The 23,723-nt window shown below is 41.7% G+C and overlaps 2 protein-coding genes and 1 non-coding gene across 3 annotated transcripts; all 3 read left to right on the forward strand.

The window, feature by feature from the left end:
- Positions 1–2,982: 2,982 nt before the first annotated feature.
- Positions 2,983–3,064, forward strand: trnal-aag (transfer RNA leucine (anticodon AAG)). Its single transcript has one exon. It is a non-coding gene; the product is annotated as a tRNA-Leu (tRNA).
- A 1,515-nt stretch (positions 3,065–4,579) lies between these two features.
- On the forward strand, positions 4,580–14,149 carry naa40 (N-alpha-acetyltransferase 40, NatD catalytic subunit). The gene is made up of 8 exons (XM_085141609.1): positions 4,580–4,964; positions 6,853–6,948; positions 7,748–7,800; positions 7,956–8,051; positions 8,366–8,524; positions 8,634–8,717; positions 9,615–9,692; positions 10,756–14,149. The coding sequence occupies exons 1-8, from the start codon at positions 4,959–4,961 to the stop codon at positions 10,901–10,903; spliced, it is 720 nt and encodes a 239-aa protein (XP_084997735.1). The 5' UTR covers positions 4,580–4,958; the 3' UTR covers positions 10,904–14,149.
- Positions 14,150–14,801: 652 nt separating this feature from the next.
- b3gat3 (beta-1,3-glucuronyltransferase 3 (glucuronosyltransferase I)) lies at positions 14,802–22,711 on the forward strand. The gene is made up of 8 exons (XM_085141575.1): positions 14,802–15,038; positions 15,405–15,512; positions 15,641–15,821; positions 15,914–16,097; positions 16,195–16,356; positions 16,446–16,532; positions 16,675–16,878; positions 17,127–22,711. The coding sequence occupies exons 2-8, from the start codon at positions 15,419–15,421 to the stop codon at positions 17,223–17,225; spliced, it is 1,011 nt and encodes a 336-aa protein (XP_084997701.1). The 5' UTR covers positions 14,802–15,038; positions 15,405–15,418; the 3' UTR covers positions 17,226–22,711.
- Positions 22,712–23,723: the final 1,012 nt, after the last annotated feature.

Raw genomic sequence — 23,723 nt, forward strand, 5'->3', positions numbered from 1 at the left:
GTGAAAACTCTCTGGTTTGATCCTGGGAGGAAACACAAATCCCTTTGAGGCATCTATCAGGAAGGACATCTGCTGTAAAAACCCTGCCAAGCCAAATATGCAGAGCTACCTGCTGTGGTGACCTCTTGTGACGAAGGAGGAGGCAGCTGAAAGTAGCTTCTCGTGTCACATGCTATTTCATTTAAACATACATATTATACAGGCAGTAACTGTTCAAACGATTGACAGTTGTGCCTAATTATTTGCCTGAATGTGCTGAAACATGTGCAGACACTAACAAAGAAGGAGAAATGCTCAGTAGTAAAAAGTATACCCTAACAAGGATAAATGATGAGGCAGTATAGGAAATATAAACTCTTATGTCAACCTTTACTGGCTTGGCTTCCATTTAGAGCAGACTGATCTAGTGCGAACAATCCAATTGTTGGATAAGGCATTAGAAAGAAGTCACTGTGGTAAAGAAACCACAAAAAAGCAGGAAAATCAAGGTCAGACCCCTGGCTGTTATTAGGAAAAACAGCAGGGCCATCCTAAGGAGACAAAATGTTACCACAAGTTTAACCATCCTGCGATATTTACATGAGCTGAAAACGAATTTAAATCTTTACAGATTTATGCAAATCAAAGTTTTTTCTTAAAACAACATGCAAAATCCTTAAAAGGTTTGTGTTACTTCTGCACAGCAGAATTCGACACCTGGCGACACACGGGTAAAAAAAAAGTCAGTGATTCTGAAATAAATAAATAAATAAAGTAAAGCCCTGAATTTTGACAGAAGTGGCCCAGGTGGAGGTATCAAGCATCACAAGCAAATATCAAATTTAAATATATTCTCTCTGTTTGACCTTTGACCCGTACTGTGACCTTAAATTTGTCCTTTCCAGTAGCAGAAAATGTGTAATGCTGCAGAGTAAAGTTGCATGATTTTTTAAAAGTATATTAAGTGACGTGACTCCCAGAGCGCGCACCAATGACATGCAAATTAAACATTTGCATTTTCACTGTTGGTGCCCCACATTGTTAAGTGATGAACTAAGTCTGGTTGTGGAGATCCACAGAGAGACATGCAGCCAAGAAGAAGAAACCAACATGTCATGTTACATGTCATAACATTATCCCACCTAAACACAACATGCTGGTCTGGCCTGGCAGGCTGGAGCCCAGATAAATTTACCGTTAACAGACCCTTTGTGTGAACCGAACTTGAACAACGCTGCTTTGTATTGTGGTTTAATTTTGTCTCTACGTGGAACTGTTTTTTTTTTACATTTATTTTAAAATGTTACAATGTATATAAGTGTGAAATGTGAAAAGTTCAACATCGTGGGAAACAGCCAATCATGCATTTAAATTGTTATATTTGGATTCAGCAAAGCCATTAAGAAATGTCACATTTCATCTCTGGAAAAAAAAAACTGCTGACCAGTGTTATAGTTTAATGCAGTTTTGATAAACAGTTAAAGGTTTTTAAATTACAACCTTTTTTACATTAGTTGCAATGTTTTGCTGCGTGTATGAGCTGATTGGGGAAATGCATCTTGTTTTACAAACGCTGTAATAAAAAAAAATTAGAGTAATTGAGAAAAACTTTCATTTCTAGCGTCAGTAGAATGAAATAAGAGCTGTAGTATGAACTGGCTAATTTCCCAAACCTACACCTCCACCTATTGGTCACTGTGGCAAACTCCTTCTCCAAACATGCCAGATTTGCCCGGAGCAGCATGGGGTTTCAAGCTGTGGCAGTTATCTTTCACTCGCATGATTAACTACGAGCTATAGATGCACAACTGAGAAAAGTGGAGTATTTGGTTTGTATTCTTATAAAATCTTAGCAAAATAGCAGAAAAGACACGGAAATTTTCTACTGGAAATTCCAACCAATAATTATGTAAATATACTTTGAAATCATTTTCTTTTATTCTTTTCCATGTAAAGTATTACATTATTTAACCACTATTACTATTAGTAATAATGATGATGTAAAGTATTGTGATGTAAGTGCTAGCGAAGTATTGAATATATATTGTGAGAAAGAAATATTTTGAAATTAGAAGCTTCCAACTCCTGGTGGGAGACAAAGCTGATGGAGGTAAGGTCCTGTGGGACTTAAACCAGACTGACAACCAGACATATTGGTGTTTGAGAAGGAGAAGCAGACCGCAGTGGTGATAAATATGGCAATCCCAGCGGATAGCAACATCAGGAAGAAGCGGCACAAGAAAATAGAGGCGTACCAGGGGCTGAAGGAACAGCTGGAGCAGATGTGGAAAGTGAAGTCCAAAGTGGTCCAAGTGGTAACATTAGCATTAGATGCTGTAACACCCTAAACTGGAAGAGTGACTTCAGAAGGCAAATGTGCCATAATTTCACCAAACCTCCATTGCTTTGCATGAAAACACAGACAAAGCACAGGAAAATGAACAAGCTCACGCGTGAAATGCGGATGGTTTGTTTTCACGCTGAGAAAACTTGTTCAGAACACAGTCGGTGCATTATAAAAAAGAAATGTTCGGCTATAGGGTCTTATTTGAAAATACAATGCTTACGTGCGTTTTCTGTCATACATGCGCGTTTGAGTGACGGTAACGTCATGTAGAGGTGCTCCACGGTGACCAATGGAAGCTTCACGATCACTTTTATTTTACAGGTTTGTATGATTTTGACTCAGAACCAGAACTGGAAAAAATGTATTTAATGAGTTACCAGATTACTGTGGCTGCCGCACATGTTACTCCCAGCCTGTTGTGTTGCTCTTATTTATGAACCTTTCACGTTTTAAGCATTATTCTGTCATAGAAGGAGTAGCCGTAAAGGTCAGAGGTCATCCTCCTGGTTCTGAAAGTGCCGCGTGCTTCCTGACCTGTGCTGTCTGGCGCTCTGTCGTCACAAACAAGGAAACCATGTTCGCGCTAACACAGCGGTGCGTTCAGGTACTGTCAGAAAAGTGACAAACAGCTCTTTCAGGAAACCCACTTCCCACGTGGTAGCGTGGCCGAGCGGTCTAAGGCGCTGGATTAAGGCTCCAGTCTCTTCGGGGGCGTGGGTTCGAATCCCACCGCTGCCAGACATTTTTCAAGTACACATAGAAAGCTGCAGTCAATACACACAGGATATACTTTAAACATGTGGTCTTTACGCAACGTTTGTGAGCAGAACAACAGCAGAATTAGGTGTGACAGTTGAGTTGATAGTGAAATCTGTATCATTTCAATAATTCAAGGATACTTGGCTCCTTTTAAAATGATGTAGAATAGTAATGGAAAAAACAGCTTAAAGTTTTACTACACCAACACAATGTAAGGGGATTTGCATAATGACTACTTTTATTTGTTTTATAATTATTATTTCATTTCATCCCACACTGGCAGCTACAGTTACTCATCTCCATTAACTGGAATCACTGAACAGTGACTTTTTGCTGTTAGTCTCTTTTACAGGATTTAGTGGAATTATCTGAAAAATAATTAGGCTTGTTATGCGCTATAGATGGTTCAAGGAGGTGTGCTTTAGTTTTGGTGAGTAAATTCCTGTAGTTTTTGTCAATTGGCAGTAATACACACACGGTATAAATGTGTGTCATGCACTGGTTTCTTAATTCTTGATGTGAAACATTGAGTTGATTGTTTCCACTGTGGCCCTGTTGATTGCCAAAATCCACATGTGACGTGTAGGTGCAGATTTGTGAAACCATACACTCATTGGCTGATGACATGTGATTGATAAGTTAGCAAATGATTGTGTAGCTTTATACAGATCTATTTTGAAAGATAGATTGACTAAAAGCCAAAATAGGCTTCATTTTTTTTTATTCAGTATAGCTCCAAATGAGTAACTGAGATCATAAATCAAGCATCAACGTGCTTACAGAGGTCAAGACAGGAAACTGTTTTACTTTAGACTCCAATAGGACCTCAAGTATTTTTGCAACACAGCTGTCGCCATCTAGTGGTCTTCAGATGGACTGCAGGCTCAAGACACTTTCACAGTGGCTGATTTTCTATATACGCTTTTCTCCAGTGCCACTTTTCATGTAGTAGATGTATGTGAGGATACTACACATTATGTTTAGGTTCTATATTTATTGTTTGCCTTAAAAAAAAGTCTTAATTTTCGTTTAATTTTGAATTTTCGTTCTCAATTCAGCTTAAATTCACTTACTTTCCAGGGTGGGTTTGCTTATCTCAGTTCACATTTTTATTGTTTGAACATGTTAAGTGTTTGGCTTTAAAAAAAAACCACAACTCTTAAAGTTATGTATACATCCAAGTCTAAATAAACATGCAGCAGAGGCTCCTGATGACCATATTAATAAATATTACAGCTCAGAGTTAAAAAACAACAACAAAAAAAACCCCAACTTATTATTGAATTGAATGATTATTGAAGCTTTGTAAACAAACAATGTAGTTTAAATTCGTTTTCCATTTTATATTTTTAGTTAAGTTAACATTTTTAGGTTTTAGTTTTCTTTTAAACCACTATAGTAAATAGTGTAGGGGTTAGGGTTAGGGTAACCCTTAGGGTAACCCTAACCCAAAATAGTCTTCTTAAGACTATTTAAATCTATTTGGGTCTAAGGGTGTCAGACGTCCGAGGTGAGGTGGAACACGTGAACGCAGCATAGCTGGACGCGGCGGAGAGGAGAAAAGAAAAGGGCAACGAAGCAGCCCGGATAATTCAGCCTCGCAGTCTTGGCGCCAATCCGACTTCAGAGGGAAATTAAACGGCTCGGTTTTCACTCACGTTGGAATCAAATTCGCAGCCGGTTGCTGCTTCTTTCAAAGCCTTCGGTCGTCTGCTGTAGCCAGCCAGCTAGCTTTGTTAGCACACTATCCATCATTGTCATATTCATCTGGCCCCCTTATTTCTGCCTGTAGTCACGATACTAATAACTCAGCAAAGCACCGGGACAATAGAGGTGTGTTTCTCCAGGGGGATCGAGCAGATACGGCAGCAAAATGGGGGTGAGTTCCATGTGTTTTTCCCCAAATATATATATATATATGAAGCGAGGTGGCACAAAGAAAGGTTTTAGCTCGTCAGTGGCTGATTAAGCAGAGGAGATATGAAAGAAAGAAAGAAGGAAGGCAGGAGAGGGGGAAAGCGAGAAAGACCATGGTGGATGGATGTGGCTGAAGGTGCTGGTTTGGCTGTTAGCCGTCTAGCTGCCTAAACATGAACCCAGTAACATAGCATTGTAGTGTTAGCTCGAGCACACACATGGCTTTTTATAACGTTTTCAGCTGGGTTACTGCATTGTCCTTGGCGTTGCGCACACTTAACATGTCATGTGTGTTGTGACATTGTTAGCCCGCTAGCCTTGTTAGCTGTCGGGGAATGCCATTACAGCAAATGGCGAGTGCGTTGCTAACCATTAATGCTAGTCACTTGTGTGTGCGTGTGTGCGCGCGCGTATGTGTGTGTACATTTTCCAAACAGGCCAGGATGTGGGGTCTTTCCCCCACCTGGCCTTGGCTAATTCACACATGTTGGAAGTTGATAATATGAGCTACCTGTCTGCACCAGCCAGGCCTGCACACACTCTGAAGCTGTAAAGCTGAGTTTATTAACTTTAGCTAGACTTGACTTTGTCCTTCTCTTTGGCTCCAGATAAACCAATCCACGTGTTCCCCCTTCCCCAGCTCAGTGTGCAGCCTCCCTGTGCTTGGTACAGAGTTAATGCTTGGAGCTAAAGTTGGCATTCCTTTTCATAATTGCTCAGCCCTGGAATGAAGGAATTCAGTTAATGTCTAGTTGTTTTTCCAGTGAAGCACCAATTCTGCACCCTAAACGCACCACGACCAACTCTAATAACTCATGGAGTCTTCCAACCAGGGCAATGCACTAATACTACTTGTGATTGTTTGACTCAACCAGACAAATAAGTATCTAAATGGCATGGAGCCACAAAAAATCACTACATCAGGTCCAGAGGATGGGGATAGGAACTGTTAAAGTGTCTAATCTCTATGTTGCACAGCAAACGCTATCAGGGTCATTTGTGTGAGTTATGGCTGCACCATCAATGCAGATGCTTTGGACATCAAACCAGGAGCAGGGTTAATGAGAGTAACGGTATCAGAGAAATTTCCCACAGGGAGCAGCACAGGCTATAGAAATACTATACCGCTGTAATGGCTTTAGAATGAAAGCATGTCAGAGACAATAATCACGTTATTAAGAGTAATAAGCTCTGCTTTTTCATTGTTTTCCAGGCCTTGATGTATTTTTGGAGCTTCGATCTTCCCGGATGTGCTCATGCGTAGTGTCTGAGGGTCAATCTGTTCTCTGATTGATTTGCCACGTGGCTTTGGGGTCGTAATTAAAACGTGTACAGCCGCACGCGTCATTATTAAACAGAAATTCAAAGATCTGCTAATACTCAGATGAGTGGGAAAGTCCGCACTCTACGTTTGACCGATTTTGTGTGTGTTGGCGAAAAAGTACAGTGGTATCCTCTGGCTACTACCTGCTTCTGTGTTTGTGAGCTCTGCTGCCACCAGGTTTCATCGTGATTTCTTGTGACCTGACAGGCTGTAGCTGCTGTGCCAGAATGCTGCATTACCTTGTCATTTCGTCAGCACAGGTTACACTCTTTGACAAGAGAAGATCGATTCACCAGTAAAGAAGTGGTGAAAAATGGCTGGCATTGATCATGCGAAGCAGAGAAGGGAATAAATTAAGTGGTTAAAAAAAGGCAAAGGGTTATAGCACCTCTTTGTCTGTAGTGATCTCAGGATTTTGCATTTTTTGTGTGTCTGTGTCAGGGTGAAAAATGCCGTTCTGATCCATCTGTAATTCACCAAATGTCCCCTGCTTTTTTTTCCCTCTCCGTTCATTTTGTGTCTTCAGAGGAAGTCCAACAGAGCAAAGGAGAAGAAAGCGAGACGTCTGGAGGAGAGGGCAGCTATGGACGCCGTATGCGCCAAAGTAGACGCAGCCAATAAGGTACCTCAGTTGTGGATATGAGTGAAAAGGAGAAATCTTCTGCTGTGGCTTTGCACTGAAGTTAAAAATGCGCGATTTGATTTTTGTCTCGCACGCTGTTCCATTGTAAGCTTAAGGCATGAAAAAAAAAAGCCCGGGGATGCCCTCCTCACCTCGATTACAGCCTTAATTGATATGGGCATGACAGGAAAAGGCAAATACCGCACCATGTGTGCCTTTATGCATAATTAATCTGCATCATTAAATCCCCCACCCGTCTATTCGAATGCACGGCTCCTGCAGCTTGGAGGTTGGCTAGAGCGTTAGCAAACTGGAGGAAAACAGCTCGCACAACATGATCTGAGCTGCAGCAGCTTCCTCATTGGGATCACGATGGGTCTGGCTGGGTCGATTACTTTTGTGTCACTTTGTTTCAAAATGAGTTGCCCCCACTGTGGTGGATGTGATAACAGCAAAGGAATGCAAGAAAATCCCCTAAAGTGGACCACAGTTTCAAATGAATAAATGAGCAATTTAACCTGATCTTGAGGGTCCGTCTTTGGCCTTCATACTTAAATTCTCTGAGCCTGAGTGTCTGTGGTTTTGGCCCAGTGTGCCAAAATCTGTCCAAGGATGAGAGTAGTCTTGATCTTCACACTAACAAGGTGAAGCTGACCCTTTGTGTCATCGTGAATGACTAATGGACGTGTAGCCTGTCCTGCCCTTATTTGGCTTTTCAGGTCATTGAGCATAAAGGCTGCTTAAAGGAGAAGAGTGCTGATAGTTTAGCGTTTTCTCATTCTGCCCTCTCTTCTCACAGCTCGAAGACCCCCTGGCCGCCTTCCCAGCCTTCAAAAAATACGACAGAAATGGGTACGCACTGCTTTGTACACCCGCAGAGGATTTATTCAGTATCCCGTTCCATGAAATTCATTCTTGTTTTTGTGTTTTCCGCATGGAGGGAACAGCCACTTTTCCCAGAGACACAGACTCATAAACTCACATGTTGACTTGTCCTCCCATTCCAGGCTGAACCTGCAGATAGAGTGCAAGAGAGTGACCGCGCTTAACCCGCTGTCTGTGGAGTGGGCTTTCGAACTCACAAGAGCCAACATGCAGACGCTGTAAGAAGTCTGTTCTCGCCTCCTCTCAGAGTTCGAAGTAGTTCAGGAACAGAGTGACCTATCTTTTTCAGAGCAGAGTGCAGATAGGCCAGAAATTCTTTTTGTGACATGAGATAAGGGCACATGGCAAGATGTGGATCTGAGGCCATGAATTAAACGCAGAGTATAAAAAGAAGGTAGAGATTGAGTTACTGTATTTAATATTGTCTCATATTCAGTTTTAAACGGTATTTGTCCAGTTTAGAAAAATCTGAGAGCAAAGAATTACAATTATTGGTCCATACTCGAGTTCGTCTGCTGTCTTTCTGTTGCAGGTACGAGCAGAGCGAGTGGGGATGGAAGGAGAGGGAAAAGAGGGAGGAGATGAATGACGAGAGGGCTTGGTACCTGCTGGCCCGCGACGCCGACTCCTCCCCCGTGGCCTTCTCCCACTTCCGGTTCGACATAGAGTGCGGGGAGGAGGTTTTATATTGGTGAGGTACCCAGCCGTGTGTTTGTGGATTTCAGAAAAGATTTCAAACCTCATTTCTGTTATTCTAGGTTTTATTTTTTTAAATTTGCGCCTCTTTCTTCGCTCTGCAGCTATGAGGTGCAGTTAGAGAGCAGAGTGCGGAGGAAAGGGCTTGGCAAGTTTCTCATCCAGATACTCCAGCTCATCGCTAACAGGTAAAAAACTTTGGTTGTGTGACTATGGGAGGGAACATTTTGGTGACTGTGAAGTTGGTTACAGCTGACTGTAACATCGCATTCACAGCACATTTATCATAACAAACAAATGCTAAAACATGGGCTACATCTAGGGATGCACCGATACTGGTATCAGGTATCGGGGCCGATACTGTAAAATGTGTGTGTACTCATACTCGTAAAAGTTAACCAATACCATGAACCGATACTAACTTATTTCATTAATCAGAGGGTGGCTTGTCATTTCTGTTGTAGTTTTTTAGATTGGCCACTAGGGGGCCAATTATTATTTTATTTTATAATTTTTTATATTTTATTATTTATTTAATAATAATTATTTTGTTTGTTTGTTTACAATATGGACACTCTGCAATAATTTAAAAGTTTTATTTTATTCTCAAACCTAATTTGTATTTATTTTATTCCAAACAGAAGTGTTTATTTATTATTCTGAAAGCTCGAGACAGTGCCAATAGTTCAGTGATATTTTGTTAAATTACAATGTGGAGACTCTGCAATAATTTAACAGAAGTGCTTATTTTTCACTTGAAATTTTTTTGTGGTCATTTTTATTAAGATTTTATTTTTTATCGGCAGGGAATATAATAAAACTTGTCTTCCAATTAATTGTATTTGTGTGTGTGTGTGTGTGTGTGTGTGTGTGTGTGTGTGTGTGTGTGTGTGTGGTAGAAGTATCGTTTTTTTGTACTCTGTATCGGCAAGTACTCAGATCCAAGTATCGGTATCGTATCGGTTTGAAAAAATTGGTATCGTTGCATCCCTAGCTACATCCATCTTTTATATACAGTCTATGGTCACGCCTTCAGGTCACTTTACACTAAAGACAAGTGTTTCTTTTTTTTGTCCTCTGTCCAGTACACAGATGAAGAAGGTGATGTTGACAGTTTTTAAACAGAACAAAGGGGCCTACCAGTTCTTCAGAGAAGCTTTACAGTGAGTATGCCGGCTCTTTAACGCTTAGGAAATATGGAGGGTTTAACTGTAATGAGACAAATGTTCAATGGACACTATATTATATTATATTATATTATATTATTGTGGAATATGATATAAGGTGAGTTGTCTGTGAAGCTTCTCAGTCATCCAGGTCATCGTAGTCTGTAATGACCCCAAGAGGGTCATGGACCCCCTATTGATCCTCTGCCTACTCACACGAGCCAAGGTGTGAAAACAGGTTTCGGGTGAAGCCATCACATGATAGGGTGGGGCTAGGTTTCACAATGGATTCACCCGAAACCTTGGCTGATTGTGACCCACACCCTGACCCTCCCATAGGGTTTATAATCTGGGACTCTCCACCAATTGCTCTGAAGAAGCTTCTCGGAGGAGAGGTGAAACGTCTTCAAGAAACCTAAAGAAGTCCAGACGCTTTTCTTTGCAAGCTACTTAGAATATGACGTGGTTCACAGCTCAGTATTAATGGCTCCACAGGTGTTGTGGGTTAGTCTCTTTCTCATGAAGCTGCTGTCTTAGATCAGAAAGGAACGGGCAAAGCTGGCAGTTCCCAAAAATGTATTTCTGGACATAATCCAGGAATTTTAACTTTAAATTTAATACAAATGAGATGAAATCATAGAGAAATGTGGAACTTCTCTGGCCTTTATTCAATGTCGTAACACTGGAACAGAAGCAAAGATTGCAACCGGATTTCCCTTTTAGTCCCACACTGAACTGGTGACTTTCATTTTTAGTGGTCCTCATCTCATGATACCACAGTCAGTTTTGTTATGATCACTGCGCTGCAAACACGAGGACTGTTGAGGGTTGTTATTGGGATAATGGAGACATCACGGCGCTGCCTTATTGAATTATCTTTTACTTTCTCTTTCGTGTGGGACTGGCGGGTCTTACAGTTATGGCGTGTTAATGTGATCGCCATCATTAGTGCATTAACTCTCCAGGAAGTTCCCACATCTAAAGGTCACATACAGGCAGGAAACGGTCTTTCTTCTTCGGTCTCCCATTAACGAAGCTCGCCATCTCCCCTCACCTCCAGGTTTGAGATCGATGAGACCTCACCGAGCATGTCCGGTTGCTGCGGCGACGACTGTTCTTATGAGATCCTGAGCAGGCGGACCAAGCACGGCGAGGCCTCGGCGGGACACACCCACGGGGGCGGACACTGCGGGGGCTGCTGCCACTGATCGGCTTCGGTTACGCCACACGATTGGTTAAAAGCCAGCAACTTTAACCGGCTGCGTGCGAAAGCTTCAGCTGCCTGCTAGTCCACGAGTGGTTTTGAATTATGGAGGCCGACAGGTGGGAAAACCCACCTGTGCATTAAAAGCCGGCATCTCGATGCAGCGTGAGCTTTCGCACGCAGCCTTTTCTATGTTTTTGTTTTGTTTGTTTGATTTGTTTTCCAGCCCCTCGGCTCATTGTCCAAATCATCTCTTCCCATTCTCATAACGCTGTTATTACCAGAACTAGTTTCCAGTCAAGAAAAAGCTGACGGTCTCCATCACGGACACCGATCCTATCCCATGCAGCTCTCATCATCTCTCTGTGTTGCTATACTGTATTGGATCTGCTTCTTAAACTGTGGTTCGAGACCTAAAGTTGACTCTTGGCCTCGAGCTGTATTAAAGAAACTCCCCACTTGTGGTCTCTCAAGTGTAAAACGGAATTAGTTGAGTCTTGAAATCACAACTAAAACCATCCAAAATAAGCAGATTAAAATAACTCAGAGTTAGGCAGTTTCTACAATCCAGCTCGGGGTTTTTTCTGGAGACTTTGCACTGAGACGACTTGCTTGTTTCACTGCACCGGGGTCCTCGGATCGGGCTTCATGTGAGAGCCCGAGTTTAGGTCGTGGTTAAACCAGCACAAGAAGCGCCGTTGCACTGTAATATTATCTGTTCTGACTCTAGTTGTAAGTTATTCTGTAACAGAAGCACTGCAGCTAGCAGCAGCTGGCACGTGATACTGCTGTTACATGATTACAATACACCATCGGCACCACCCGCCTCCTCGATCAGGTAAATGTCTCGATGTCTCCCTCGCTTTTAATGCTTACAGCTTATCAGATGAGATTTCCAAGATTGCCTTTTTTCTTTCGAGTCTCAGTAAAATACGTTTTAAAAAAAATGTTTTCTCAACTTCATCAGTTGCTGTAAATCTGCATCCGACTAAGTAAATATTCCCAGTGTGTTCCCACCTGTGTCATATCGCCTCATCAGAGATGCATGCTGTAACTGGATGCTCTTTCAGCTTCACAGAAGACATCTTTGTGAAAAATTCATCATTTGACCTTTCGGCCTCATTTTTTTTTTGAGTTTTTCCTGCTTCTTGACCTGCACCCACGGCTGCCACAGAATTCTCATTTTTACTGAGCTTTCGGATTTTCGTAGTGCACCCGTTTCCCTCTTTGCTTTTAGTTTCTGACAACAAATCTGACGCTACTAGGCCTGTTTAAAAACAATTAAGTCCATCCTCCATTGCACTTCTTTCATATCTTGTGGATTTAAGGTGGAACAGCATCAACAGAGGTCACCGTTTGATCATATAGCTGCTTGACAACGACACGTGAATGGATGCAGATGAGGGTAACGGCAGCGCACTTGAGGGAGCTTTTTCTTGCTTTTTAAATTGTTTTAGTTCTTCCACAGTCTTAACTTGTTTTCCTGGCCCCCTCCTGATTAGGTATTTTTGGGGGTGGGGGCGGGTGGAGTAAATCTAGTCTTATATTAGGATTACGGACTAGTGGCTTCTAAAATTTAGGTCCACTGCGAGAAGCAGCATCTAAAATTCTCATGTTGGTCTAGAATAATCTTAATTCCACTTTAACCACGATGAATCCCCGCCTGTTCACAAAGCCTTTGATGTGTTTTTGGATTAAATTGCTGTGTGTTTGTTTTTTTTAATTGATTTAGAATTGAGATTGACTGCATTGAATGGGGTTCTGTTATGCACATTTCCAGCTCCATGTATCCTTTTTTTTTTTTCTCTGGCTTTGCATGATTCAGTTAAAAATAATCCTTATTTATCCTATCCTGGCCTCTGGTGCAGTTTATTTTATCCACTGTCTCAAATGAGCTGTTACAGCTCCTGTCCCTTTAAGACAGCTGTCCTCTCATTGCCTATCCCTGACAAACTGATGGTTTCAATTGTCATCTATATTAAGGCTCGCCTTGACATCACACAAAGCCGGGAGTAGATAAACATGTCTGAAACAGTGCTTCTGTGTTAAACTCTGAGTTTTTTGGTTCACAGAGAGGACGTGTACATATGCTGCATCCACTACTGTAACAGCACACCAATGACAGACAATAATGGAAATAATAATGAAAAGCCTGCTACAAGTACGTGAAGTTAGAGGCTGTTGTGTGAAGTAGACACACTTGGTATAAATACTTGGTACTAAAGGGTTTGAGGAGAAAAATCTTATGGGATCCTGGGATGAAAGCTTTGGTTGTTTCCTGCTAAAAGTACATTCTGCACCTGGAGACATGGTAGTTTTTCTTGCTTGGTTGAACTCTGAGGAACAGAAACAACTAAACATGCTTGTTTGCGGGGACTAGACTATCTGATTGAATAGTACAGTAAAAAAATTTTGTACTTCATATGTTACAATTTCAAAAAAAAAAAAAAAGAGGATGTTGTACATAGGGGTAGGAGATCGATGGACTGACAGTCTCTCTCTCTCAGGTTAATCAAACATAATCAAACCTCATCTGTTGTACTTAACAGCCACGCTGTCAGTCAGTCAGCCGCTGGCTGGATTGGATTGACCCACGGCTCAGTCTTGTTACCATCCTGTTTAAAGAAACAACCGGAAAGTAGTCCTGGTATTCAGGAGGAGATTTTTGTTTAGTTTTATTCTATTCTTTGAAAATGTGAAGTTGCATGAAAGTAAATGTAACAAAGTTTGAACAGAGACTGGATCTGCACTCGGTGGTCATATTCAATCCAGGCATGTGGGCAGTTAAAACAAATAATCATAAAGAATTTAAAAAGGCTCACTGGGAATTAAAAAATAAAAAAAAAACTTATGTGAAAATGTAATTTTTGGAAATGAGCCTGAATTTAATTTACTTTGAAGTCAGTGAGGACTTAATTTTTTTTTTTAATTTTTTTTTTTAATGGTTCCAGATACAAAAAATTCCAGATACTGCTTTTGGTCTTTTCTCAACATGTATATAAATATATATAAAGATATAAGCTGTTGTGGATCCATCTTCATTTCTTGGCCTTTTACAGGAGAAACACTTTTTTAAACATGATGTTAATAAAAGGCAAAAAAAAAAAAAAACCTCGGTGTTTGAGAGTGAGTGTTCCAGTCCTGTCCGTAAATGACAATGAAAGGGAAAACTAAGTCATTCTGCCTTGTCAGTGTTTTATGTTACAAATAATGTTACGAATAAAGGAAAGTTGTTTGACTTTTCAAGAAATGCCTCCTTTTCTTTTCTTTTTTTTTAAACATACGTGAATTTCCATCAGGAAAAGCGGATATGTATGGAAAGGTTTAATATATTTTGTATTTTTCTTTTTATAGGTAATTATTCATTATTATGTGCCAGGAAACCAGTTTTTCAGATTTTTATTATGCTGTTGTTACACATGTAGCTGTGTTAGGGTTGCCGATTTGCCTGTATAGACCAGTCACTGATGCTTAACATATAGGTGTGGTGTATATTGCCAACATATAGAATGCACTGTGGAGTGATTTAAAACGATGTCAAATTTGACCTTTGACCTTTCCTCCAAAGTCAGAACTAAAGGTCAAATAAATAATTGTTATTTAGTTTCTTCCTATCACTGTTTTTACTGACAACATACAGGTACATATGGAATTTTATATATTGGGATTCAAAATATTTAAATTATAATTTGCATTCAAATACGATGTCACATTTGACCTCTGACCTCTCTGTTCTAGCTTTCTTTCAAGTTGACCCTAAAATGCAACCTTAAAAGAAAAAATCCTCTAACGAAAGTACTGTCAAGAGAATGAGCTCCTCCTTTTTAAGATTTTAAAAATATTTGTTTTATCCAAATGAGTGATAATTAATTTGATAAGTACCTTTTTTTTTCTTTCATTTTTACGCTGCACAGATTTCTGTGCCGCTTCTGGAACCGTCTGTGTGGCTGTAAATGTTCCGAGGGGGATTCCTTTTCGCGTCGCACAGAAACCGGACGCTGTTGGTACATTAGCTGCAGAAAAAAATGTCATAGTTGAGCCGAATGAATGGATGCTGTGAGGTGCCTTTGCTCACATCTGTCCAAAATGACATGAAGCTCTGAGCGTCCATCGCTCAGCTCCGCCGATTGTCGCCTCCGGTAAGAAAAAAAAAGAAAAGGAAAAAAATGGGAATGTTTGTGCTTGTCTGGTTAATACAGCTTAGCTTCCACTGGTTTATCATTGAGATCAATTTAGATTCATGTTATTCGACCTCGTCAGGAGTTAGGCCACATTGACCCGTGCACAGCTTCAACTTTTCCTCAGTTAGCTTCTCAGAAACGTCCCGCTGCATGGGAATGCTTTCCCTTTTAGCTTGTTAGCAAGCTAAATGTTGCTTGTGTCAAATTGGGTACATTTGAACTCAGTTTAGCTCCTCGGTTACAGCCTGCACAACTTCATCAGAACATAAACAACTGGATTAATAAGAAAAGCGTGAACAAGTTGCACTTTCTGTCAACTTTCAGCTAGTCAGGGCACCATGGCAACGAGGATGAAGCTAAAGCTGAAGACTGTATTTTTGCTCTACTTCATGGTCTCGCTCCTGGGCCTCATCTATGCACTGATGCAGCTCGGTAAGTGAATCCTACCTATGAGCAGAATTAATAATGGTATAAAATTACAGCATCAGCAGGTGTAAAGGAGTCAAAAATGTGCAAACCTGAGTGGCAGAGCTTCACTTTGCTTTGATTTGTTTGTGCAGGCCAGCGCTGTGACTGTACAGAACATGACTTCCCTAAAGACCGCACCATATCTCGGCTGCGCGGGGAACTACACCGTCTTCAGGAGGAGATGAGGAAGTTTGAAGTAACAAAGCAACCTCAGAAGCAGCCAGCCAAACCGCCCCTGCCCACCATCTTTGTTATCACGCCGACATATGCAAGGTAGTCTTCCAAGCGACCATGCTTGGTGTCCACCCTCCGCTGTGCATTCCTGCACTGATCTCACCCTCTCTCCGATTTCCATCTGTTTTCAGGCTGGTGCAGAAGGCCGAGCTGACTCGTATGTCCCAGACTTTTCTCCATGTCCCTCGGCTCCACTGGATCTTGGTGGAGGACTCGCCACACAAGACGCCTCTGGTGACCGACCTGCTGATGAAGAGCGGCCTGACCTACACTCACCTACACATGCCCACCGCCAAGGACCGCAAACTACAGGAGGTTCGTTCAATTTTATTTTATTTTTTGTCTTATCCATGCATGTTCTTGCAATTTTTTTGTTCCTTATTTAAAAACACTGAGTCATTCTCCTGCTCAGGGTGACCCCAGCTGGCTCAAGCCCCGTGGGGTGGAGCAGAGAAACGAAGGGCTACGGTGGCTTAGAGAGGACAGGAGGGCTCAGCAAGGAGGGGATAACCAGCAAGGAGTGGTGTACTTTGCTGATGACGATAACACATACAGCCTGCAGTTGTTTGAGGAGGTGGGATATTTAAGTGTGTGACTATGTTTATTTCTTTCACTATTAGGCTTATTGCTGATGCTTGCGAACAAATGTCCTCTTTTCCTCAGATGAGGAGCACACAGCGGGTGTCAGTTTGGCCGGTGGGCCTGGTTGGTGGGATGAAGTATGAGAGGCCTGTGGTTGAAGGAGGAAAGGTAAGGTCATTGACATTTTGCCATGCTGCTGTTTTAAAGATGCAAAAAAACCCCTGCATCTAACTGCACCTAAGAGCTAAGCTTTTCAGCTTTTTCATTTGATCTAAAATACTGAGATCATATTTACGATGGTTTGTTTAAGGTTGTTCGCTTCCATACCGGCTGGCGTCCCAGTCGGCCCTTTCCGATCGACATGGCTGGCTTCGCTGTTTCCCTTAAATTGGTCCTGGCCAATCCAGAGGCATGCTTTGACGGAGAGGCACCAATGGGCTTGCTGGAAAGCAGCTTTCTTCAGGGACTGGTTACCATGGATGAACTGGAGCCCAAAGCAGACAACTGCACTAAAGTACGTGTGTGTTAAGAGATAAGAATGAAGACTTGTCTATAATTATTTTAGAACAGATGATTCAGTGTGAAATGCTTTGTTTTGAAGTCTTCAGTCTTTTTTCTTTATGATTTATGGAAATCGCAGAAAAAGAGACCTTTAAGAAAGAAGTGTTCGTGCATTGGCATTTGCAGTAGTCGCATTACAATTCTAGTAACAGTTTATATATAAGGTCACGTGTAGTAATAGTGTGTTTGTGTGCTTTGCAGGTGCTGGTGTGGCACACACGGACAGAGAAACCGAAGATGAAGAGAGAGGAGGCGCTGCAGGCTCAGGGACTGGGTTCAGACCCTGCTGTGGAAGTCTGAGGGAAACACATGCACATCAACACACACTCACACACACATGCACACACAGTGTGTGATTATATTCTGCTGTTAATGCTGCATACGTAACTGCATTGTAAATACTGTAAACACTAAAGTGCAGAAGAGAACCTGGTTTTGAGAGACTGTTACACCCGGTTGTAAATATAGATGTGTACCGAGTGTGTGTTTTGTCATAACTGTGCTGATTGTATGTTAGTGTGTGCGTCTTTTTCAGTTTTGAGTTTGCAATCCTTGTTTAGCAGTACAGTCGGTGTCAATGTTAAACTGCTACCTGATGGGGGCGCCAGTGTATTAGTTTGTGAAGCCTTGCTGCTGGAACACTGCGGCTTAAAACTGGAGGGAGGGTGCGTCTCATAGCAGGGTCGTCTTGTATCACTTCTGTTTTCTTGTAGCTCAGTTAGACGCCTGTGATGTTTCCCGTTCCCGGCAATAGTTAGATGTTTTTAACAGGGGCTGGATGTATAAATGATGTGACAGGCAGAAACCGTGTATATATCTTTTCCAAAACATCGAGTGGCATTTTAAAAAGAAGGATTTGGTTTTTCATTCCATTTTTTTTAAATAGTGAGTTGAGTCAATATGATGATGAAGAAAGAAGGGGGAATACAGACAACCAAGCTTTTTTTGTGAGTGTCTCATTCACAAACTGCCTTGTAGGGGAAAAAACTACATTTTATCATTATTGTTAGATGATCATAAATGTTTGTGGCTTCATGTTATTGTGGGTAAAACCTTTGCCTAGCATGCCAAAGATCCCCGGGTAGGGACTAGGAGGTGACACAAATGCAGCGTCGGGGTAGGACAAGCCAGTGTACTCCTATTAGCAGTCCCAAGGGTTAAGTCTGCTAGCGTGACCCCATGGGAAGTAAGGGAGCAGCTCAAAGGACCCTCGTGTACATTTCAGTAGTGTGGGTGTGATAACGAAGTACGAAAGGTTACTTTGAAGGTGTTGGACTGTTTATCACCCCAGTTTTGCTCACACAGCAGATTTGGGCTGGTGATGATTTCAGAACACATTTATCTTTTTTTCAATTCTGGGTCTGAATTTTATGTTTAGTGTTACTGAGCTGCTTATTTGAGCTCATGTCTAAGCGTTTTGTGCAAACTGTTATTTTTATATACAAATGATTAACAAGGGAAGCGTCTACTAGACTCTGACAGATACAGGACATTTGTGGTAGATACCGATATATTTAGGGGGTTTAAAACAAAAACCTGATATTAATATCTAGAGTATGTTTTCCAGGAATTAGCCGTCTTGCCTACTTTACTGTGACAAGATTTCTAAATCACCTCGATCTTTTTCAGCTTTATGTTTTGTATAAAACATGAAATGATACGGATATATCTGTGATATCGGCCGATAATATTAGCAAACAGTATATTGGACAGTTTTGATTGGATGTGGTCCCAGGTGTGGCTCTGGTCCCTCAATCACATGGATATAATGTGTACCCTGGTTTAGCAGTGCAGCCTTCAGTGTCGTTCCAGTTTTCAGGCCAAGGATCAGTTACAACTGTGCACTTAGTTCATGCATGGCTTCTGATTTTTGTGTTTGTAAGTCAATATTCAGGATGTAGATCCTTTTTTTTCCTTTTTACCCCTAAAAACAAGTCATCAGCATCAAAGCGATGTCAATAATCTTTACTCAAACTGTAATAACAATGACTAGGATTAAGCATCGTAGAGCCAAGGCAGTGAATACTTACGTCTTTTTTAACAATAAAAATATCCATGACTGAGACGGTGCTCTCTAAACACGCCGAGCAGTGAACAAACCCCACGGACGACTTGCTGTTGCGTCTTTATTAAGCCCTCAACAACCCGTGTTGCAGACAAAGCGGTGCAACTTAGCAACACGGGCACGACAAACACCCGCGTAATGGTTCCACACCCAACGCACAAGTTCTGGGTTGTAACTGGTGTCATCACACCACAGCTAGTTTAACCCAGTGTTTTCTGAGCAGCTTTAGCGATGCTTTTTAAAAACCACGCTCAAAGTGGAAACCATTCAAGGCAGTGGTTAAACAAACATCTCTGCTGAAGCGCGTATAAACGAGTTATGCAATAAACAAACGCGTTACATTTCGACACTGCTGCGATCAGAAAAACACTTGAATTTGCCTCCAGCGGGCAGGAAATCCCTGGTACTTAAAGATTGCTGGGCTTTGTCATCTTCCACACTCCCTGCAATGCAACAGACGCTGTAAAAACAGCTAGTGCCTGCTTACGTGTAATTAGTGCCTGTAAGTAACTTCTCTACTGGTGTATAATGTATTTATTACTGTTCTTTACATTGTACAGTGTGATCATGTCTGTCCCTGGCCTTGGAAATAAAAGTAATAAAAAACACGTTTTGTCACTTTTGTTTGTCTCCAGTTCTTTTGAACTTAAGTGAAGCTTTTTTGTCTTTAAAATTAGTTTTTTTTAAACAGCAGTTATATTGAAAATCATGGAGGTAGTCTGCAGTGAGACAGGCTTTAACCTTTACTGCCTGCAGCAACTTGACACCACATTCATTGTGCACATCTGTTCTCTGTCTGAGCGTGTCACTTTCAGTAGTCAAGCTGTGATATATGACTCGGTCCCTCTCCTCTGACCTGTCACGCAGCGTGTCTGTTATTTTTATCACGTCTGCACCTAGCACCGTCTATAACGCCGTCTTCCAGCCGGATGTTCAGCACATTCACCGCATCCTCACCTCACCGTCCAGATACCGAGCCCCAACTTGTCTGTGCCTGACAGCGACCATTGCAACCTGCTCAGTCATGGCTGATTACTCTCTCGTGGGCGGGGACTCTCTAACCTCAGAACAGCTGAAGTTGCGTGATTGACAGCTGGTACGCCCTCTCTAAGGGGAAGCGGCCCACTTGGTGACTATATTTGGAGCGTGCGGAGGGACTCCAAGATGAAGATGCAGTGGGAGATGAGTAAGAGGAGCTGAAGTCAGAGCTACATGCGCGCCACTGTTGGTCCACGATGAGTCACAAGTGCAGCTGCACGCACACGCAGTAGACGATATTAGCGGTGATACTGAAGGAAGTTGTATTATTACCTGTAAAAGTATGAGTTTCACTGTCATGAATAACTAATCTGTGTGTGTTCCTGATGGTGTGTCATCACAGCTGCAGAGGAACCCTCTGCATGCGTTTACATGAAGGTGCACAAAGGGCTATTAAATGTGACACACACAGAGGTAAACAGCTCCCACTTCCAGTCCCACCCAGACAAAGTGTTCACTGTGCAAACACTACCATATCATTGATCAGGCTAACTGATTTTAATCCGTATACACACATTCCTACTCCGGGGTTTGCCTGCATTAGAAGTTAACAGTTCAGGGTGTTACACTGACTCGCGTGTGGTTTTTAAATGTCTTCTTTGTGGCGAGCAAATCAGGGATGCAACCAATTACGGGAGGTTTTGTGCAAGATTTGCAGAGAGATTAATGCGTTAGTTGTGTTTGGATGAATGTATCTGTGTTTTGAGATGATAACACGTTTCGCAGGAACGCCTTCAATTTGAATCACGACCAAGATTCGTGCAAGAGTGGAAAAACTATATCAGTCAGTCTAGTTTAGGCCATGCAACGTATCTACACTAACTTAATACAGTTCTGAAAGTGCTAAGCTGCTACATTGTTACCAATGTTATCATCTGAGAAAATTCTTTGTCTGAAAACACTAATTGCTTCACATTTGGGATATAATCCGTACATAAGGAATTAGTATTCATATATGTGCACGGAGACAAAGATGTTGGCACAACCGTATTTTTTCATCAGGTGTTTGTCTTTTACTTTGTTGCTTTTTGTGGTAAACAGTATTCATCACAGACAGACATCCATTCACAGGGTTGAGGTCTCAGATATGAGCTACAGCTGGGGAAGTAACTTTTCCTGTGGAAAGTCAGAAGTGAAATATGGTCCAGCGTTTAATTGTTGTAATACTCTGATGATAATGTTGTCTGTCCTTCTTGTTTTCAGTATCAGTAACGCAAATGAGATGCGCGTGATTCTTAATTGAGACTCTGAGATTCATTTATGAACCAAAAAGGGGAGAAAGAGCAATCATGTATGTTTTGATTTTTGTGTTTTCTTTACACGGTTAAAGCTATCTAACCATTTTCTTCTGCTTATCCATTTTGGGCTCACAGCTGGGCTGTAGACTAGTTGTCCTAGGGTGAGGCACAGGGTACACCCTGGACAGGTCCCAGCCTGTCACAGGACCAACACAGGAACTGACAACCGTTCACACCTAAGGCTAGAATGACCAATTGACCCACTAACTGTCTTTTGACTACGAGAACAGGCCAGAGTACCCGGAGAGAAACCATGCAGACACGAGGAGAAAATGCAAACTCCACACAGACAGGCTGCAGGTGGATTTGGACCCAAGACCTTGATAGCCAAGATAAGCACACTGATAAGAAATAGTTACAATCTTTCAAGGACTCCTGGGGCACCAGAAACTTCTACTCATCCACCTGAGGCTTCGCCTAAGAACCTGTTTCAGACATTGTTCAGCCAGAGGCCAGCCAGCAGACTTCTGATTTTAGTAGGCATTTCCCATCCAAATTCAGGAGGCCTCCGGCATATCTGGAAGACTGTTTTCTCACAGAGCTAGGAATGTGGGATCGTCGTATGGCACCGTTTTATGTTCAGACCATCTAAAAGGTCTCTGACGCTGGCTTTGGTCTTCCTGTGGATCATTTGACTCGTTTTGACGCATAGATTTGAAATGCGATTGTGTCAATGGCGAGTGTTTGCAGACGAGTTGACGTCTTTCGTACAAGCTGCAGATGGCGGTCTGCTAGAAATCCAAGCACAGTGAGGTCTTTGGTGCAACACCCTCTTTGTGTTCATCGTGCAACTAAAAAACACGGATGCTCTACTGAATCCAGTTCATGCCACATTTGTATGCTTTGAAAGCGTTTGGTGGGATTGTCTGCACTGAAACGACACCTCCCTAAGTATTGCAAGTGTCCTGCATCGACCGCGTTTTCTCGTGTTAATGCGCTTTAATTTGTGAAGCTCTTTCTTTCATTAAAACTTTCATTAGAACGTGACCAATTGTTTGCCTTGTGGAGAAAGGAGAAGGCCAAACAAATCATTGATCTTTGGGCGTGCTTGTCCAAATTTAACCAGTGAAGAGCACTACATACCCTCCACGACACTAAGTTACACGTCCACAAGGGGGATTCATGGCTACGTCATTTATTGTGCCATCTGTGAAGAGAACAAAAAGCTACCTATGTTTTAAGGGAGTAAAACAATACTGCCGTTGTAGAAATACCAGTGATAAATCAGTGCATCCACCAGTGCTCAGTGGAAACAACAGCTAACGTTAAATTGGCAAACTACATCTACAAAAAGTCAACAAACCCTCAAGACAGCAAGTTACTGATGTGTAGCACAGATCAGCTCTTTCATGGTGATTTTTGATTCATTCAAAAACAGAGAAGCTTTTATGTTCTCATAAATTATGGTGTGATTGAGTGAATTAGCTCCAGCTGCGGTGTACACTTCAATGACTAAACAATTACACAGAGTCTGAAATGTTTGTTAATATAGAACATGTGTACAACTACATTACCATTACTACTTTTCTATGTATAGGATTTATGGCAGGATACATCTTCCCTGTGTTCTGTAGCTCCACGGCTGGAGACCAGAGTGATGAATCTACAACAGACATAACTAAAGTTAACCTGCTGGTTAGCTGCACAGAGCTGCACCCACAATTCACAAAAATTAGCCCACCTAGCACGCAGCAGCTGTAAGTTATAAGATCCTTTAGATCTGCACAAAGTGACAGAAACAAACTTAACTGTTTTATCAGATCAGATCAGACTAGTGATGGCTAGATGAGGCCTCACGGAGTGTGCGCTACATGACCCTTACCGTGTTTACGCCGTGTTGGTGTGTTGCTTAATAGCGACATCTGCTGGATTTAAAAATCATTGCAGGCACGCTGGATACAAACGGGTGGATATGGCAGAAGAAAAAACAAACAAAAAAAAACCAAAAAACACACATGAAGCAGACGCTTTGATTTTCAAAACAAATAGCTTGATCTCATTTTGCTTCTCTAGCAAAGTGCAAGCTTTAAGTGTTATTTAAGCGGCTGTCTTTTTTGTGGCAAACAAATCAAAAAATGCAACCAGTTACGGGAGATTTTGTGCAAGATTTGCAGAGAGATTAATGTGTTATTTGTGTTTGGATGAATGTATCTGTGTTTTGAGAGAATAACATGTTTCACAGGAACGCCTTCAATTTGAATCACGACCAAGGTTCGTGCAAGAGTGGAAAAACTATAGTTGTTCTCTACATATCAGTCAGTCTAGTTTAGGTCATGCAACATATCTACACTAACTTAATGCAGTTCAGAATGGTACATAAATGTTATATTCCTGATGTCAACAACACATTCTGTGAAGAAGTGAAGAACTCTGGTGATCCTTATTTCGCCCTTATGG

Source organism: Neolamprologus multifasciatus, chromosome 3 (assembly GCF_963576455.1).
Source record: "Neolamprologus multifasciatus chromosome 3, fNeoMul1.2, whole genome shotgun sequence".
NCBI classification, from domain to species: domain Eukaryota; kingdom Metazoa; phylum Chordata; class Actinopteri; order Cichliformes; family Cichlidae; genus Neolamprologus; species Neolamprologus multifasciatus.

Coding starts and splice junctions, on each gene's coding strand:
- naa40 (XM_085141609.1), top strand. Junction 7,801..7,955: donor AAAAAATACGACAGAAATGG/GTACGCACTGCT, acceptor CTCCCATTCCAG/GCTGAACCTGCAGATAGAGT. Junction 8,718..9,614: donor CTCCAGCTCATCGCTAACAG/GTAAAAAACTTT, acceptor TCCTCTGTCCAG/TACACAGATGAAGAAGGTGA.
- b3gat3 (XM_085141575.1), top strand. CDS start 15,419: ATGGCAACGAGGATGAAGCTAAAGCTGAAGACTGTATTTTTGCTCTAC. Junction 15,513..15,640: donor CTATGCACTGATGCAGCTCG/GTAAGTGAATCC, acceptor TTGTTTGTGCAG/GCCAGCGCTGTGACTGTACA. Junction 16,098..16,194: donor AGGACCGCAAACTACAGGAG/GTTCGTTCAATT, acceptor TCTCCTGCTCAG/GGTGACCCCAGCTGGCTCAA.